A 19,681-nucleotide genomic window follows, 5' to 3' on the forward strand; every position below is an offset into this window, starting at 1 on the left:
AAGAATTAATAGTGTTAGGAAGGAAATATTTCCATGCTATAAATAACTTATAAGGAAATTTTATATTGCCAGGATGTTTTTTAACAAATCAATATAGTTGATATCATGTGCTAACTGACTGAATAATACAATTATTCTAATTAACTGATCATACAGTCTATGGGTTTTGTAAAAGTGTGTCAGCATTTAGCCAACAGATACAGTCATGAATAATTTGACAAAGTATAAAGTTATTATTTTTGCTGTTGGAAACTTAGTTTTGTGTATGTGTGAACAGTCAATGCACTAAACATGTTATTCAACAGACTGAATTATATATCTCATGGGATTTTAAAAATAATCCTCTTGAATAGGTCCAGACAAGGTTTTAAAAAAAACTGCTATTATTAAACACTATGGTAAATTAACCAGTCTCTGGTTTTATGTTACTTTTTATAAAGTATCACCTTATATCATTATTCTGTTCTTGTCTCCAATTATCCAATTCTAATCAATAGTCTGCTTTCCCCTCAAAGCAAAAAGCAAAACAAGACAGAACTTTCATTTGCTGATTCTACAAAGAATTTAAATTCTGCCAGTCCAGAATATCCATGGAGCTAATTAGGAAATTAGAGAATAAATCTAACCATTGTTCACTTCTCTACCATGTCCCAGAAGTCAATCATTGCAAAATGAAATACATCATTGTCTGAAGAGTATTCCTTTCATATTGACCCTGAGATTTAGAAACTACTCTAGGTAACTCATTACAATGATTACAGAGTTAACCATTAGGAAACTATTTACTCACCCAGAAATCAGGGAGATCAAAATAATTACTTTCATGAAAATGAAAGAATCTTCACTGGGAAATTGAAATAAGGTTTGTTTTGGTTTTGGTTTTTTGGGTTTTTTTTTTCCCAGAATTTATTCAAATTACTGTCCATTAGAATTAAGGATTGGGGTTACCTTCCCAGCATTTAACATGCATCCTCAGGGGATTTCACATTATTGTAAGTATCTCATGAAGGAACAAATAACATTAATTTATTAAATAACATGACAGTTTATGGAAATCTATAGAAGATGTTATTCTGAGTGAAATAAAAATGTGCTATGAGAAAATGAATTAGGAAGAAAATGGAGGGGGTGGGCGGAAATGTAGTATGGAAAAGTCTTCGTTCTACAACCATCACTTAATCATGTTACTACACTTTCCCATGCTCTATAAATTCAGAGACCTTTTGCTTTCCCAAGCTGGCTGTCCACTTACCCTAGTTGTTTTCACTTTATTCCCAGAGGAACAGCTCCATCCTTTCCGATCCGGAAGAACTTTACATTCCTCTCCCTCAAGACATGGCTGCATATGGCACCACCATTTCTGTTCCACTATTGAAGCTACAGGAGATAGAAAAATCAGTTCAGTGTTTTCTATTTGGACTAGTTAATTCTCTGAATGTACATTTAAAGAGGAAAAAAGGGCACCAATTTTCCCCATCATTGGGTAGATTGGGTTTTGAAGCATGCTTCTCTTTTTGTCCAAAGGGGCTGAATCTTTCTAGATTTTCTGACTAAAAGAATTTTTATTTTCTATTTTAGTTTATTGTGGTGAGAACGCTTAACATGAGCTCTACTCTCTTAACAAATAGTATTGTTAATTATAGGCACATTGTTGAAGGATTTTTTCATGTGAACATATAGGCTTCATTGGAAAGAGACTTCTGTAGGCATATGTGTGCAATTATTTACCTAAACATATAAAAAAATAAACCTATTACCAGTTCATAGTATTTTAGAATCAGTGTAATATTTCCCACAAGTAGGCTAAAATTAGGAGGCTATTAGAATTAATGTAATTGGGGGGGGGGATTTTTTTTCTTGTATTTTTTTTAAATTTTATTTTTTTATTTTTTAAAATTTACATCCAAATTAGTTAGCATATAGTGAAACAATGATTTCAGGAGTAGATTCCTTAATGCCCCTTACCCATTTAGCCCATCCCCCCCTCCCACAACCCCTCCAGCAACCCTCAGAATTAATGTAATTTTTTTAATGTGGGCACTAACCATCATCACAAGGAATGAACCATGCTAATATGAGTACTTAATTATCTATGATAATATCAATTAAATAGACCCATACAAAGATTTATCTCCTATTGTAATTAGGTGAACCCTCCAATAAAGAAATTAATATTTTGATGGATCTCCATAGAAATCAATATTTCATGTGAATTTAATCTACAACTACAACTTTGCTCATTTGTATGGTGCTTATTTTTTCATTCTTAAGAACCATCCATGGGTTCTTAGGCAACCATACTGTTTAATCCATTATTTTCATCCTTCCTTTCCCAATTAATTTACATACACAAGCCCTTCACTGGCAAATCAGTATTTCATGGTATCAAAGTAAGAAACACATGGACTTGTCGGAACCTCATTATAATGCCTTATTACAAAATGGAGTAAGGTCTTCGACCTCCTTCCAAAGGATTTCAGATTTCAGAATACCCCCCAAATAATCTCTGCACAGCCACATGATTTATGGTATGGTCCCTCAGGATTGACCACAGTCAACAGCATTGTAGTGGGGTTCCAGTTCTAATGAGTCACCAGCTATACAACCACAAGGAGCAATGGAAGAAGTCTCACCATCCACACAAGATGGAGCTGCTCGCGTGGTGCCTGCCACCTGTCCGGGGAAGCAGGAACACTTGACCGTCTGTGATCGCTCTTCTATCTTGTTCTTATTACAGCATCTGTGGAGTGCCACCACCTCACAAGTGCCCGTTTTAACATGGTGAGCTGCACAAACAAAAACAAGAGATAAGGCAACGCTGAGAAAGCTTTGGATACTCCTGCCCCTTTTTAATTAGAAGTGCATTAAATATTGCTCTATAAGGGACCCACCATGCATGAAACTAGAAATACAATGATGCTGACTCCATAATGCAGATTTGATTTCTTTTCTAAATGTGGTAGGACCATTTCTGTCAGTAAATGCTTGGTGAAGCAGGAACAATTAGTGACCAGATTAGGATGAGCTGTTAGAACAGTCTGAAATACAGAGACAATATGTGGTGCCATCAAAAACATACTTATCTGCATATGACTTTCTGTCCAACAAAGAAGAGTAAAGCCATAGACAAGGTATCCTGCAGTGGGGCTAAGAGCACACCTGGTCTCAAAGTGGGGGAGGAGGGATTAAGGTTATGTTGTTCTTCTAGAGATGAGTGCAAAGGCCAGAAGCGGAACCTCTTTTCAGGAAGCAAGTACAGGGTGGAACCCATCTTCTAGGTATTCTTCTGCCCAGTTTCCCTGGGCATGAATTAATTGGGAATTCTTCAAGTTGCTGCCATTTTCCTGAAAGTCCCAGCCAGTTTCAGACCTGAAAATCATTTCTTTCAGTTCCTCCTGAGGGAACAACTGCCACCAATAGCAACAACTGTCGCCAGAATGTGGATGGATTTATATCTAGCCTGGAAGCCCCATCCAACCAGCTTTAAGTGTCCCCGACCCATTGCGTTAACCTGGCAGTAAGGCTACTGAATGGTTTGGGTGCTTGAGAATTTTGGACCTCACTTATCACGTTACGTTAGGGTTCTAGTTTGCCCTCACTTTTTTGCAGCATTTCATCTTCAAAGTATTAACCCTACTGTGAAATGATAAAGAAGTTTCATCTGCTAAAAATAACAAATTTAAAATCAAACATCTGTTGAAACACTATGCTTTCAGAAATTTAAAAAATGTGATTGATATAAAAAGCACATCTGAAGTTGTTTAATGTTATGAACATATCGAGGCCCATTTTGTAAATGAGATCAGTACATCATATATTAATCTTCCCCTTGGGTATGAGTATCACTGTGCTGTAACTCAGGTTAGGTACCTTCCTTAGATTTTTCTTGTGAGAGAGAACAAATCACACATATTGTCAACATCATCCCTCTATGTGAGTCCAAGAAAGTTGGGTGTGACATACAGCTTTGACATGCGACTCTCAAAAGAATTTGCAAGAAGCAGATACCATTTCCAATGTCATAAAGATCTTCCTGCCACTGAAGATACAAATGGGGATGTCTCGGTGTTTGATTCAAACAGAAGGCTATCTGTGGGAAAGTTAAAAACTTGAGAGCGAGATTTCTTTCTTCTTATGCTCTAGAAAACATTTTCTTAGCTAAGGATGATTCAGTTTGTTTTAATTTATTGAATGCTTCACATTATGCCATCCAAGTCCATATACTGCTTTCTATACTGCACTTCACTTAATCAGATTTTATTTGAGTCAATATCACACCTGAGGTATGTTTCTGAGTACTGGGGTTACAACAACAAAAAGGCGGGACATAAAGCCAATACTAGATTTTTAAGCTCCTGGAAGGAATTTCTGTAGGATAAGGTGAGAGTAGGGAGGGAAATTATATTTTTGTAAGTTTCAGAGAAGACTTCTGTGAGTTAATCTAATGATGACCTGAGTGAGAAGAAAGCATCTATTATGAAGATCTAGGAAAGGAAGAGCATTCCAAAGAAAAGAAGCAGTAAGTGACAGGGAACTGAAATGGCGAAATGGGGAAATGTGTGCTGTGTTCCCAGGCTACAGTGTGGCTGAACAGTTGAGAGGTCTATGGAACTGTGTCAGAAATGTAGGAAGATCAAGTGGGGGCTGGGATGCTGCAGTGTGGGGACTGGATTTCACAAGGGAAATACTCTGGGTGGATATGGTACCATCTCATAAATGCTTTAGAAGTTTGCTCAGACTGTTCTTTAAATAATGGACTGAAGAAAGCAAGAGTGTGATCAGGGAGACCAGTTACAAAGAGTTTGCAAGAGTCTCAAAGATAAAGGATAGGACTTAGGCTATACTAATAGCAGCAGAGTTGGGGAGAAGTGGAAGATTAGGAGTATTTCCCTGTAGAGCTGTCTGACTTGTTAGGGGATTGAATGTGAGCTGTGAGTGAAGGAGGAATTAGGATTCCTCCTCAGCTTGTCCTGAACAATTAGAAGTTGGTAAATTGGTGTTCCTGCAAATTGATGTTTGCCAGATGGGAGATTGGGGGGTAGGGGGTTGAAATAGGTGAAGGTACATTCATCATGATGAGCACTGAGCAATGTGTAGGACTGTTCAATCATTATACTGTATACCTGAAACTAATATAGCACTGTATGTTAATTATACACGAACCATATACATATATAGTGGTGGTTCTGGCAGATAGAGAAAGCCTGGGAATAGGGGGGTCTGGCAATAGCTGGGTGGGGTTAAGACATCTATAGTTCTGTATTGTCAGTGTTAAATTTGAGATTATTACAAGGCACCCAAGTAGCTATGTAAATCAGGCAGTGGCATTTATGAACAGAGCTTAGGGAACAGACATGGGCTGCAGATACACACTTAAGAAATCTAGGCTCATAGGTGATATTTAAAGCCACAGACTAAACCAAATTACCATGGAAAAGTTGCCGTGAGAGAAGGGAAAGAATAGTCAAAAAAAACCTCAGTCCGAAATGGGGAAGACAATAATAAAGACTGACAAAGAGCAGTGCATTAGGTAAGAGAAAAAGACCACGGGATGAAAGCATGAAAAACCAAAAACCAAAATGTTTCAAGAAGGAGGGGCTTGATCAGCTTTGTCAAGTGCTGCTGAAAGGTTCAATAAGCAAAGAGAAATCACTGTCCATTAAAAAAGTAATATCATGTACTAGCCTTGAAAACCAGAGTAGCTGGGTTCAAATGTAAGCTCCTCCGAAAAGCTGTGTGACCTTGGGCAAATTATTCAGTATCTCTGAATAGCATTTTTTTTTTCCTATCTAAAAGAGGGATACTAACAGCACCATCTTTATAGGGTTGGTTTGAGGCTAAAATGAGTTAATGGATATAAAGTATTTAGAGCACTGCCTGCCTTATAGTAGGCACTCTGTGTTAGCTATTGTTAGCATTTGATCACAGTAAAAATCATTTTAGAGGCATGATGAAAATAAAAGCATGATTAAAGTAAGTTTATTGGAGAATGGGATGTAAAACAGTGTAATTATACAAATTTCTTCGAAGAAGCTTTTCTGTTAAGGGAAGAAGGAAGCGAGGAATAGTTGGAATGAAACATGGTGTCAAGGGAATTTTTTTTTTTTTTTTAATGGATGCCATAAAGGCATGCTTGCTTGCTGGAACGATCTGGTAGAGAAACGCACAATATAGGAAAGAAGATGGGTAATTACAAAAGAATGTTCTTGAGAAGGCAGAAGGAATTGAGACTCGGAGCACTTGGGGGGTTAACAATAAATTGATGTGAAAATAATCCATTTTAACAAGAGTGAAGGTCGGATGTGTAGCTACCGAGGCAGGTAGGTGTGAGTAGACTAGGCGGTGAGGACGTGAGGCAGTTTCTTACCTGATTTCATCTAATTTTGCCATGAAATATGAGAGCTGCTTGAAAAGAAAAAAGAGGATATACAATAGTTATCTGAGAAAGAGGAAAGTAATTGTACTGGGAAGGAGTAGGAGGATCGCCTGAGGGAGCTGGCTGGTGCACACTGTAAACTGCAGAGGACATGGCAGGATGCAAGAAGGGCTGGGATTTCAGAGCGGAATGGAGAAGACCCTCTCTGTCATCATTATTTGGGATCCTTGGACTTCTGATAGTGATTCGGGAAAACGGAGATGTAGGTCATGAGATCAGCCCTACAAGTCTTTGAACGGAAGCCAGGCTGGAGGTAAGAGATTATTAGTGACTCTGTTCAGCACTGAGCTGAGACAGCTCTGGGGACAGCCTGAGGTGGTGGGGGTTCTGGTCCCTTCCACAGTACAATGGCAACCAGGAGCACAGAGCAGCAGGCCACTGACCTCTCCCCTGAAAGAAGAGGCACTATTTCAGCACTCACAAAAGCCATTTTACCGTCTTTGTTATAAGGAGAGTTTATCATACACTGGAAAGGGATGGACAGGCAAAAACTGTGCATCTGGTTTCCCCTTCCCAATGCCAGTACCAAAATTCATTTCTACGTTGCCTGATAAGAACTATAAAAGGATAAAGTAGTTGTGGTAGTCATAATAAACATTAGTGCTGACTGCCAAATATTTCTGGTTCTCTCTCTTCTGGACACATGGTAATATTGTACTTTTCCACCTCATTAACTTTAGATGTGGTGATGTGACTTGCTCTGGCCAATGAAATGAAAGCTCAAGTAAAATGAAAGCAGTCACTTATGAGCAAAAGCAAAGGATATCAGTCTGTGTGGCCGCTTTAAAAGCTAGTGTGTAATTCACTACATTCCTCCCTACCAGCCCGAGCCACCAAATCTGTTCCTAACAGTGGGAACTACATCAACCTGAGTCTCCAAGTGAAGAGACATGAAGCAGAGTCCCCACCAACCATGATGGACCTGAGTGGGAAATAAGCCTTGAGTTGTTAGAAGGCTCTAAAATTTTGACGTTGTTGTGGTTACTGTGTCAAAACTTAGCCCGCCCTGAGGACATAGTAGTACTTTCTACCACATCCTAGATTTTTTAGTAGGATATATTTTTCAGAATGCATTAGTTGGAGGATAAACCAGTGAAGCATCATATCTCAAAACATATTCTAGCTTCTATCTGAGTCAATGCAAAATGCATAAAGAAAAGTGTTTATATATTATATAAAGGACTGCAGAGAATTATTCCATGATTGGATAATTACATTGGCTAGGTTTGATATGTGAGGACTCTAGTGAAGGAAGTTATGCTTTCTTGTCTGAGGAGAAAGGAGGTAAAATGATGCCCACATGGCATAATGAAGAGGAGGAGAAGGCAGGAGCTGCACTGGGAAGACTGACAGACATGTCCTCCCCCTCAGAGAACACGCTACTAAATATGAAGAGATTAATAATAAAGCTGACCAGGAAGACCAAGCCTGACAGAGTCGGGCTTTGCTGCCGTGACCTTTCTCTTCATTGAGGAAAGAAAAGAAAATGTACAGACATACAGGTTGAGTTTCCTGGTGAGAAATGAGACTGAGTAAAAACATCTCTCTCAGCGTTTGTTCTTCTTATTATAACTGAAGTTGTAAAGCTTCTTTTGTGGAGAAATGAGAGAGTGTTAATTAACCTTTTTAAAATAGAATAGATGATAGGTAAGTGGATGGATGGATGGATGGATGGATGGGTAATATACTCACAGTGTTTGAAGGCATGGGTAGGAAGAATATGGTCCAGTATGTTATCATACAAGCCGGTAAATATGCCAAGTGAAACAAGACACCTCAAAATGCGGAAGTGAAACTTCTAGCAGAATTTAGTTCATCTAAGCATGGCCAGTATATACATATACATAGTTTTCTTATTTATCTATATGTCTAATGTCTTATGATAACCAGATTCTTATATACAAAGACTGATTTTCATGTAAACTGCCCAGCATGTGATATGTGTTTAATAAATGGTAAACAAGCAATTTAAGAAAATAAAACTAATTCCCATGGTTTTCCTTAAAAGGTTAATGAGACTGTAGGAAATTCCAGCAGTTACTAGAATTCTCTACGCAGATTCAGACAGAGCTCCATGATAAACTAACCTAATCAAATATTAGGGCTTTCCAAATTAACAAAATAGGCTTCACAGACAGTTAGCATCATATTAAAATAATGCAAGACCCCCTGGAGAAGATTTAAATGAAAAAAGAACAAACAAACAATTTTCTTCATGTCACAATTCCCAAGTCAGGCACAAGCAAATAAAAAACACCTTTCTTCTATTCTATTTTTTCCTCCCTGGATGTGATGCATAAACACCAAGTGTTGCCTCCTACATTTTTGCGAAAGGATGCTAGAGACACATAACTCTTATGAAACATTAATTCTTATGAAAACAGGGATATCAAGTTTTACACAGCTCTAATTGTTGCCTTCCAAGGTTATTACCCTATGTCTCATTTCAACAATAGGATCATTAGCCTAGAGTACCCCCAGAACATGACCTTAAGATAGAAAAGAAAATGTACAGACATCCAGGTTGAGTTTCCTGGTGAGAAACTCACCTTGCCTTACAGGGCAACTGGGTGGCTCAGTCGGTTACGTGTCTGACTTCAGCTCAGGCCATGAACTCATGGTTCATGAGTTCAAGCCCCACACTGGGCTCTGCACTGACAATGCAGGAGCCTGCCTGGGATTCTCTCTCTCCCTCTCTCTCTCTGTCCCTCCCCCACTTGCTTGTACTCTCTCTCTTTCAAGAAAAATAAACTTTAAAAAAAAAGATACTGCCTCTTACATCATGTCTCAAGACTCCTGAAAGTTTTCTAAGGCTATTGTGACTGGTAAATTCTGTGGCATGAAGTCCTATAAGGAATTTTAGCAAACGTTTGTTGTTTTCAACTACTTTTTTACCTACTGAAAGGAATTTCTCCAGAGGGGGGAAAAAATTGAATGAAATAACATTTGCTCTGTATGCATGCATAGCTTTTTAAAAATTATATGGCCATACACATAATTATGTATGTATATGTATATACATATATATACACACACATAAGCCTTGTAAAAATTATGCCCGTAACACATAATTATATATGTGTGTATATATATATATATATATATATATATACACACACACACACACACACACAAACACACATATATACATATATATATATACACACACGTAGGTTTATACATATGTTAATATGGTCACATTTTATTCATCAACTGTGAATCAGCTATAAACATATGGGTATGAAAAATTGGTACACCAAAGAATAATATTTATGCAAATCATTTCACCTTGAGTAGTGTTTGCTGGCCTTAGGTTAATAAGAGCACAGAGCTACACATACCACATTCTCTATATATGAATTACTCACTCTGAAAACAATGTATAAAATAATGATTACTGCTACCATTTATTGAATATTCACGGTATGCCAGGCATTATTCCATTTTATCATTACAACAACCACTGGAGAAGAAGATAAAATTATCCCCAATTTACAAATGAAGAAGCTGAGCCCCAGAAATATTAAGTAAAATAGCTAGTAAGAGAAAAACCAGAGATGAGAATCCAGGCAGTCTGCTTTCAGAAACCATCATCTTAAACACTATCCTACAGTGCCTTTTCTATAATGCTCCACACGCATCAACAATCTCCAGTTCCAGATGACTGGAGGAATACAGGACATGTTCCCCCACAAGCGATGCTTGGTAGCCTCAAAGGGACATGGGCTCTGGAGCTCAAATACCCCAGTCCAAGTCTTGCTATACCTACACTGTACTTGAGTAAGCCCTTAAGCAAATCCATTCACCAAAGAACTGCTTCGTACATCTCTAAAATGGCTCCACAAAGTCCTTGTGAAGACCACATGAGACAATTTATATGAAACTGCTTTTAAATTGTACAGCATTACTGCAATATTAATTAAATTTGTTTTTACTATTAATGTAATTAACGAATACAAAATGATGGAACATATATAAGTTACAAAGACACAAGAGCTAGGGAAAATTATCTACATTTTCTAAAAGTTCTAATTTGATATTTCAAAAAATCTATATATATATACTTAATTGTGTTGACATGAGATGCATGTAAAAAAATACTTAATTTGACACGTAAGCTACAGAACAGAGTAAATTTAGCATCAAGTTGTGAATTTGTTCCTAGTTGGTTTCCTTTCCATTAGATTTCAGTTCTTATTTGTATTCTGATTTGTCTCATTGATTCCAAAATTTTGTTTGTCTCCGTACACTCCTATTTAATAGTTTTACCCAGCTTGACTAGCTCCCCGGAGAGTCTGCATTACACCTTCTAAGCAGAAATAAAGCATCACCTACATGCACCAATAGACATCTGAAATGCAAGCTAGTTAGTGGATTTAGGTTGCTGTAAATCACTTTGAATGGAAAAAATGTGCTGAAACAAAAACTTCTTAAGACAGCTAATTTCTCACTTTAATTCATTAGAAGGAGAAAATAGGGCACATTTTTAGACTTTCATGCTGAAGCAATCTAATTAAAAGAAATGGTTATTTAAAGAGCTCAATGAAATTTCAAAAGTTCACATAATTTATGAAGTCAAAATGATCAGGGAGGAAATAGCCAAGTGCTGGTGACATTTTTACAAAGCCTGTTTTCTAAAACTGCTCCGTTTTTATCTGAAAAACAGTCATTGGGGGAAAAAAGATTGCCACTAAAGGATAATAACCCCACTAACAGTACCATTCTATTAAGAGAAAGCTCTCAACCAGAGGATGTCCACCAATCTATTTTAAGAGAAAGAGGTAGAACAGAAGAAGATCCACTCTTGAGAGAATTTTAGACATGTTGCCCCTCAACTCAATCATGAACATCTTCTACATCCACATTCTTTTAATATTTATTTATTTTTGAGAGACAGAGAATGCACACACGTGAGCAATTGTGAATGAGCAGGGGAGAGGCAGAGAGGAAGGGAGAGAGAATCCCAAGCAGGCTCCACATTATCATTTTGGAGCTCTACATGGGACTCCATCCCACAAATTGTGAGATCATGACCTGAGCTGAAACCAAGAGGATGCTTAACTGACTGAGCCATCCAGGCACCCCTACATCCACATTTTAAATGAGAATTGATGTTGAGGGAGACAAACCTCACAGAATAGTGGTCTCTTTATAAACTGTCCAGAACTTCTGCTGGTAATGCCTGCTCTGAAGAACAGAAACTGGACGAATCAAATCCCTCTGGCTGGAAATTTGAAATGAAAGCCACCAAACTGCCACATGGAAATGGGCACTTGAGCCAAAGGTCATCTGGCATTCAGAATCAGGTGGCCCACGGAGAGATGTGTGTATGTGTCACGGTGATGGGACTCAGAGGAAGCAGACGAGAAACGGAACTAAGCACAGATACAAAGCGAGGTTAGAGATAAGAGAATGAGTAGTCTGACAAGCTGCCTTGGTGTTTGCCCTTCCTCAGGTCTTCCTGAAAATTTTCCTGCATTCCTGAAGTACTTTAGAGAATAAGTTTCAATGAACCTCTTTTTTTTTTCCCGAGGTAATTTCATGATGTTTGTGTTCTTTGACCCAAAAATGTGCTGACCAGGGTAATTCTCTCTTTTTTTCTAACTGAAGTTATTATTAACACAAGCTAATTATCAGCTAGAATTATCTCTGTCCCCACTTGTAAGAGCAGGAGACAAGTGTCTACCTTTTCAAAGTAGGATCCAAGAAATGCCCAATCCACTTTCTACATTTCCCTCATAATGAAAATTCGACATTTCAAGTCATGACCCTGAGGCCATCTTGAATTGCTCAGACAGGAAAATGGCCTGTTGTGCTTTTTTAAATGTTTCTAATGTCAAACGTTTAAAAGCAGATTTTCTGCCTAATCCCAAATTACATACACATTTAAAAAATGTGAAGAATCAGAACATCCCCAATTCCTATAAACTGTAAGAGTCATGCTGTTCTTTTATGATTAATAATATTCCTGTGAGTGTCCCTGGGAGGAGGGTAGCACAGCCCAAGAGCTTCTTGAGGAAAATGACATGATGAGTAGAAAAGCAGGCACAAGAAAGCTGGGATATTTGGGCTCTCATGAATAGTTCTCTGTCTCTGAAGAGTGTAATGTGGAGTAGGTCATTTAGGTCTCTGGGTATCTTTCCTCTCCTGCAAAATGAAGAAATCAGACTAGTTTTAGTGGTAATTTAGAATTGAAAGTTCCTTCCAATTCTAAAATTCTTGGAATTTATGAAATGACTAAGTTTCATTATAATGGGTACAATATATTAGACCTATCAGAAAATGAAAGTCAAAGTAAAAGATTTTTTAACTGCTTCAAACTAACATAAATTAAGTCTATTAATTCACTGAACTTAATGAGAAATTGAGAAGGGAGTTTATGAAATTTATATTTTGAATATATTTCTTATCTGTGTGAAGTCACAAATCTTAACTACACAGAATAATATGCACTATAAAGTCAACCTGCATCCTTATATTGTTTTATGTACAAAACAGTTTAATTACTGTCAATTCCATGAAAGCAATCAAATCCAAAAGGTAATATAGCACAGTGGTTTGGGTGAGGATTTTTTTTAGATATTTGTTTTTAAGAGACATAGAGTGTGAGCAGGGGAGGGGCAGAGAGAGAGAGGGAGAGAAACAACCCCAAGCAGGCTCCATGCTGTCAGTGCAGAGCCTGATGCAGGGCTCGATCCGAAGAACTGTGAGATCATGATCTTAGCCAAAATCAAGAGTCAGATGCTTAACTTACTGAGCCACCCGGGAGTCCTGGGTGAGGATTCTGATGCCAGATGGTCTAGGCTCAAGTCCCAGCTTCAAAAGAGAGTGCCTAACTGTTCACCAAGCCTTCTTTTTCTTTTCTTCTGGGCATACAACTAGACTGACTACATTTTCTATTCTTTCTTGCATGTGACACATGGAATATAGGCAGAAGTTATATGTCTTCAAGAACAGGTCTATAAAAACCTACTTTGTCAGCCACTCTCCCTCTTCCTCTTTCATATAGATGTCAGTGCCAAAGGTGACCTTGAAGAGCTACCATCAGCCTGTGACCCTGAATGACTGTACCAAGGAAAGATCCAGCCCCTGACACTAACCGGTTTCACAAGCACAAGAAACAAGCTGTGTTAAGTCAATGAGATTTAGAGGTGTATCTGTTACAATAGCAAGTATTAACCAATATGCAATAATATTCCTATTATTGGAAATAGGAAAGAGTCAGGTAGAGCACAAATGCTTCTTAAGGGAGTTTATACAGTGAATCAAAAGAGCAGTGCTGTGTTTTGAATGTTTGTGTCCCTGCAAAAGTCAAATGTTAAAAAAGGTATGCCCAAGGTGATGGTATTAAGAGGTAACACCTTTGGAAGTTGATTAAGTTTACTGCTGATACAAAAGAAGCCCCCGAGAGCTAGCTCACCCCTTTTGCAATGTGAGGGTACAAAGTGAAGTCAGCATCCCCGAGAAGGGTTCTCACTATACCATGCAGGCACCCTGATCTTGGGCTTCTAGCCTCCAGAACCATGAGCAATAAATTTCTCTTGTTTATAGGCTAGTCTCTGGTATTTTGCTATAGACAGCCTGAATGGACTGACAGAGAACAAAAAGATATGATCTAAAAAAATTTTTTCAAGTCTCTATGCTTCAGCTACTCATCTGTAAAATGGTAATTATAATATCATCTACCATAAAGGGTTGTAATGAGGATCCACTGAGTTGACATTCATAACGATGCTTATATTTTGATGAAGAATAAATGTTAGCTATAATTATTATAGAGGCTAAGATGACCTTACTTAGATCCTTGATTCTATTTATATAATACAAGTATCTAAGAGAGAACCATCAATTTGTAGAGACTTAAAGAAAAATAGAGGTAAAGTCCTACCTTGCCATTTTACAAAAAGGAAATTGATGGTTAGAAAACATCTACAATATTCACTAGCGCAAGATCACAGAGCTAGAGAGTGGAAGATCCATAATTAGAACTCGGCTGTCTTAATTTTCCATTCAATCTCACTTCCATTACCTAACCCCCACATCTCTGTTCACCACATTCCTCTCATTCTGCCTCTGTACTCCTTAATTTCTACCCCTTCCACAACTTCACTTCTACTGACTTGGCTCAAGCACCTTTAGCATCTTTTCCTTGCATAACCATCAGGGGCCAGGACTGGTCTCCCTATTTGCTAACTTGTTCCCTTACACACACATAAACATATGCATTATATTACAGTAGATCTCTTTAAAACTAAGCCCAGAGTGTAAACTGTTCCTAGCTCTTCATTTTTTTTTTGTAGGATACAGTCATACTCTTGGCACAGCCCAAGCATTTCTCCACTGGTCCATCCTCCAGCCACAATTTCATAGGCACTCTTGTTGCACACCTCACTAAAATCCTATAAACTATTTTTAGAATCTTATTATTATATCTTTGCTCAGGCTACCTATCACTCTTGAATCCTTGCCCACTTTTTATCTCCAGGAAACCTCTACCCCTTCTTTCAAACTCAGAACATCACAACATCTACTCTTTGAAGCTGTTAACTCCTCAGGTAGACTGAACCACTCTGTCCTCTGAATAACATTTTCTTACTTTTTCTGCAATACCTGTAACAGTGTTCTATATTTACTTTTTATATCTCTGTTTTTCTCTACTAAATTGTGAGACCCAAATTCATGATTATTCATCTCTGAATCCCCAGCTTGAGGCACAGTTTGAGATCCATAATAGAAAAATCAATATGCTTGATGAATAAATGAATAAATAGGTGATTTACTATAAGAGTTCTCAAAAGAGAAAAAAACAGTAAATTGAATCATTTTTCCAAATGCATGCTTAGATGAACTTACTAGAAATTGTAAAAACATTTGACCTTGTCATTTTGTGGTGGTGTGTGTATATGTGCTTAATTTGTTCTACTAGAGAGCCAAGTAGGGTTTCAGGAGGAGAGATACACTCAGTGAGCCCTGGATTGGGAGATGGAAAGTCCTAGTTTCTATTTATAGCACTACCATGAACTATTTAATCTTTGGTAAATCAGTTATCTCCCTAAGTAACAAGTTATCTGTAAAATAAGGAAGTTGGCTATGATGACAGATGATTTAATATCGTGTCATAATGGGAAAAAAAAGTGTAAAGTCAGCTAAAAGTATCTCAACCAATAGTATTGGCATATAACAGAAGAAACCTCCAATGTAGTCAATGAAAACTTATTCATCTGAGGATTATGACTTTCTGTTCTTCCCCCCAAAACCTTGATTTTGGTCCCAAATTGGTCAGGACAATTCTTTGAAAACTCAATTATTTGGATTTCAGTTTCCTCAACTACAAAATTAGAAGGATCTCTCAGTATCTTCTCCTCTCTAAAAATGTAATCTATGGTGTGCTATATGTACAAATCAGAGGGATAGAGGTACTAAAGTCTTTTAATTTTAGGAAATAATTATCACCTAAGAGAAGGAAAACTTTTACTGTTTTACTGTTTCCTTTATCTAATTTTGCAGATTCATAATTCTATACCCTTCAGTATACTAAGAGGTTTTCTACATATGGGGTATTCTTTGAAGCCAGCAAGACACCTATAAGCAGAAGAAATCAGTATCACTCAAGAATGAACAAAATCTTTGCCTTCCAACAAAATCTGTTCTCACACACAGATTTGCTTTGTTCCCAGTGATTGACATGAAAAGCAAATTTAGATTATCTTTCCTCTACACTTCAGCAATTTCAATATGGAACATCCAGGTTGTGAGTGTCACTCTAGATCAAAAGGATATAAATCTTAAGTCAAATTATTAAGGAAGACTAGATGAGGCTTTTTTTCAGTTTTTAGAAGAAAGATGCCAGAAACTTTTTGAGAAATTACATGCCATACTACCTATTCAGTGGATAAGGATTTACACTGCTATCAGTTAAGCTTTTTGTTGTTGTTGATAGCTTCTGAAAATGTCCTTTTAAAAAATGACTTTAGAATTCATTAATGATGTGAAATTCAAATTAGAATAGAGAAGTAGCAAAGTATAGTGAGAGCATCACTGGTTGGTGAGTTGGAAAATCTACATCCTCATTTGTACTCCATTACTAACTAACCAAGAGAGCTCTGCCAACTCATTCACACGCTGAAGAAGCATCCAACACTGACTCAGTGCCAGGCATTGTGCTGTCTCCCCAGAATACAGACCAAAGGAAAAACTCTACCTGTTTTCATGGAGCTCAGCAGGCCGTAGAGGGAGGGCATCATGTATACAAAAAGAAAATAAAGGATAAAGGGGCCATGATACCAGGAGCCACAGAATGTACTAAGAGTTTTAAAAAATAATAATAATAATCCCACCCAATGAGGGGCAGGCATGAGAAACGAAATAGGAAATAATTTGTGAAGAAGAGGAGGGAATTTTTTTTTAATGTTTATTTATTTTTGAGAGAGACAGAGTGTGAGCAGGGGAAGGGCAGAGAGAGAGAAGGGACACAGAATCCGAAGTGGGCTCCAGGCCCTGAGCTGTCAGCACAGAGCCCGACACAGGGCTCAAACCCACGAACCATGAGATCATGACACCATGAGACCATGACCTAAACCAAAGTCAGACACTTGACTTACTGAGCCATCCAGGTGCCCCGAGGGAATAATTTTTAAAGAAGGTGATGCTTAATCTGAATTTTGTGAGATGCCTGAAAGTTGACATGTCAAGTCAGCAACATTGGCCTCACTTAGTTTCCTGATCTAGACTAGATGATCTCTATGTTATCTCTGATTTTAAATTTCTATAACTTTATGTGCATTCTTAATAACAATACAGAGAGGTACATATTTGTGTTTTGTTTACATGAGTACATTTAACCATACCACATATACTATCTAGAATGCTATATTGAAATATTTCTAATATAAAATTTTTAATATTTATTTTTGAGAGAGAGGGAGACAGATGATCCGAAGTGGACAGAGAACCCAATGCAGGGCTCAAACTCATGAACCCTGCCTCAGATCATGACCTGAGCTGAAGTCGGATGCCTAACCAACTGAGCCACCCAAGTACCCTCTCATATAAAACATTCTAAAACATTTACCTTGCCTTTTATTTTTTTTGAATGTTTACTTATTTTTGTGAGAGACAGCACAAGCAGGACAGGGACAGAGAAAGGGGGACAGAGGACCCAAAGCAGGCTCTCTGCTGACAGCAACCAGGTCAATGTGGGGCTCAAACTCACAAACTGTGAGATCATGAAGTCAGAGGCTCAACTGACTGAGCCACCCAGATGCCCCCCACTTATCTTGCTTTTTTAAAACAGTATCTCCTAAATATCATTTATATTAATCTTGGCCATGATCATAAGCATTCAGTTCTCAGGTGTGTTGGAGTATAGCTTTATACAGATGCAAAACAAAAAGAAAGAAAAACCCAAACAAACAAAAAACAAACACCAAGACATAGTGTGAAATATGTACAACGTATACTGACTGGCATCCCAGGAATTCTTGAAGAGGTCTCTGGTGTTCTGTTGTTCTTTTAATAATTTGCCTTTTTCTCCTGAGGGTGAAGTGAGCACGTACAATAACATGCCCTCCTGGGCAGCTTAAAATAGACACCACCCAGCAAAACTAATTAATGAATCAAAAGCTAAAACACCCCTCTGTGGGAGGCAGCAGAGCTTCTGGGATGTTCAAGGGAAAAATCAGACAGATGCCAGCTTTTCCACAGCTGTCAGTAGCTGTGTGACTGAGCAAAGTAACATCCAAGCTTCAGTTTCCTCATCTGTACACCAAGAATAATAAGCTAACTTCACATTATTGTTGAGAAGATTAAGAATAGGGAAGGCTCTTAACACCGTGTCCAGCACATAGACAGTGCTCAGTGATCATTGGCTGTTGTTATTATCATCATTATTACTAATCCAGAGACTCCTATTATCCTTGTGAGAACATTCCTCAGGAGGAGAGGTACACAGGTGGCAATGGTTTTAAGTGAAGCTAATTTAAGGATCTAGTCCTCAGCAAGTTACCTCTTTGAGAGTCGGTAGATAACATAGTTAAGCAGTAATTATGAAAACACAGATTCTGGAGCCAAGCTATATGGGTTCCAATTCCAGCTCTGCCATTTACTTCCCGCATCATTTTTGACAGGTTAAGTAACCTCATCTCAGTTTCCTCTTCTGTAAAATAAGGCACAACCACAGTGTCGGCCCATAGCACTGTTCTGAGGACTTGATTAATGTATCTAAAGTGCGCGCAACAGCATTTGGCCACAGCAAGTATTCTGTAAATGATTGCCACTGATAGAAGTGACATTTTGCTTAACACCTGTGGACAAGGAGGAGGTAGTGTCATCCATGGGGAGTGAGAGGGACACTGGTGTTCATGGTAACATCTGCCTTGGTGGTTATGGTATTCTCATGAAGCACCCTGAGAGTTCATTCTCTAGTGTCAGACCCAAATTGGAAAGGTGACCTCTTGTGCATGATTTCTGCTCAAGTTATTTCACTCCAAAGTCTCAAGGGACTCGGTGATAACATAGGAATAGCAGTATCTACCTCATAAAACTGTTGTGAGGATGAAATGGGATCCTGAATGTAAAATGGTTACTTCTATACTAGATTTTTGGAGATATTTTAAAGGGCTCTACCTTAGGCTTAACTGAATTTGAAGCTCACACCTTGACCGCTGCCCCGCACTGTCTCTGAGAGGCAAGGAAGCTACTCAACTGCCAAACTGTTCCACTGCCAAACCCCCGCTCTTAAACCTTGTTACCTCATTATATCCGTCTGCCGGTGCTGCACTGGTTCTCACCCAGGACTCTCAGTGAGCATCCTCATGATGACTTGTGAACATACACATCCAACACTGTGCCTCCCTCAGATGCCATCTTTTGTTCTTATTCCCTCTCCCTCTCATGTGTGACTTTAGTCATTCATATATTTACAAACACCTGTGATTTGCCAAACACAGGGAAGCCAAAGTCCCTGCCCTCATGGAGAAGATAACATTGAACTATGACAGGGAAAGGCAATACAGGGGGCCGGTTCAGGACACAGGCTGTGGAATTAGATCAACCTGGAGTTAAGCCCCAGTCCTCTTGTTCATTAGCTGTGTGTTGAACAAACTAGGTAATTGCTCTAAGCTTCAATTTCTGCTTTTGGGAAATGTGAATGCCAAAGTCCACTTGAAACTGGAAGAATAACCCTTTTGTTGACCATCTACTTCGTATTTGCCTCTTAGAATTAGCTGCAGACCAAGAAAGGAAAAT

General features: G+C 38.2%; 1 protein-coding gene across 5 annotated transcripts in view; it reads right to left on the reverse strand.

Moving 5' to 3' along the window:
* Positions 1–19,681, reverse strand: part of TAFA2 (TAFA chemokine like family member 2) — a 507,481-nt gene that overhangs the window by 44,802 nt on the left and 442,998 nt on the right. For 3 of the 5 annotated variants that reach the window (XM_042992654.1, XM_042992655.1, XM_042992656.1), the window contains 2 exons: positions 2,634–2,786; positions 1,140–1,377 (listed from right to left, as the gene is read on the reverse strand). In XM_042992654.1, coding sequence (XP_042848588.1) covers positions 1,205–1,377; positions 2,634–2,786 — 326 coding nt within the window. In that variant the 3' untranslated portion in view covers positions 1,140–1,204. Of the gene's footprint in view, positions 1–1,139; positions 1,378–2,633; positions 2,787–2,891; positions 2,931–19,681 lie in introns of those variants that run through there. The other 2 variants (XM_042992657.1, XM_015543129.2) reach the window with 2 other exon arrangements.

This window comes from Panthera tigris, chromosome B4 (genome assembly GCF_018350195.1).
Source record: "Panthera tigris isolate Pti1 chromosome B4, P.tigris_Pti1_mat1.1, whole genome shotgun sequence".
Lineage (NCBI taxonomy): Eukaryota > Metazoa > Chordata > Mammalia > Carnivora > Felidae > Panthera > Panthera tigris.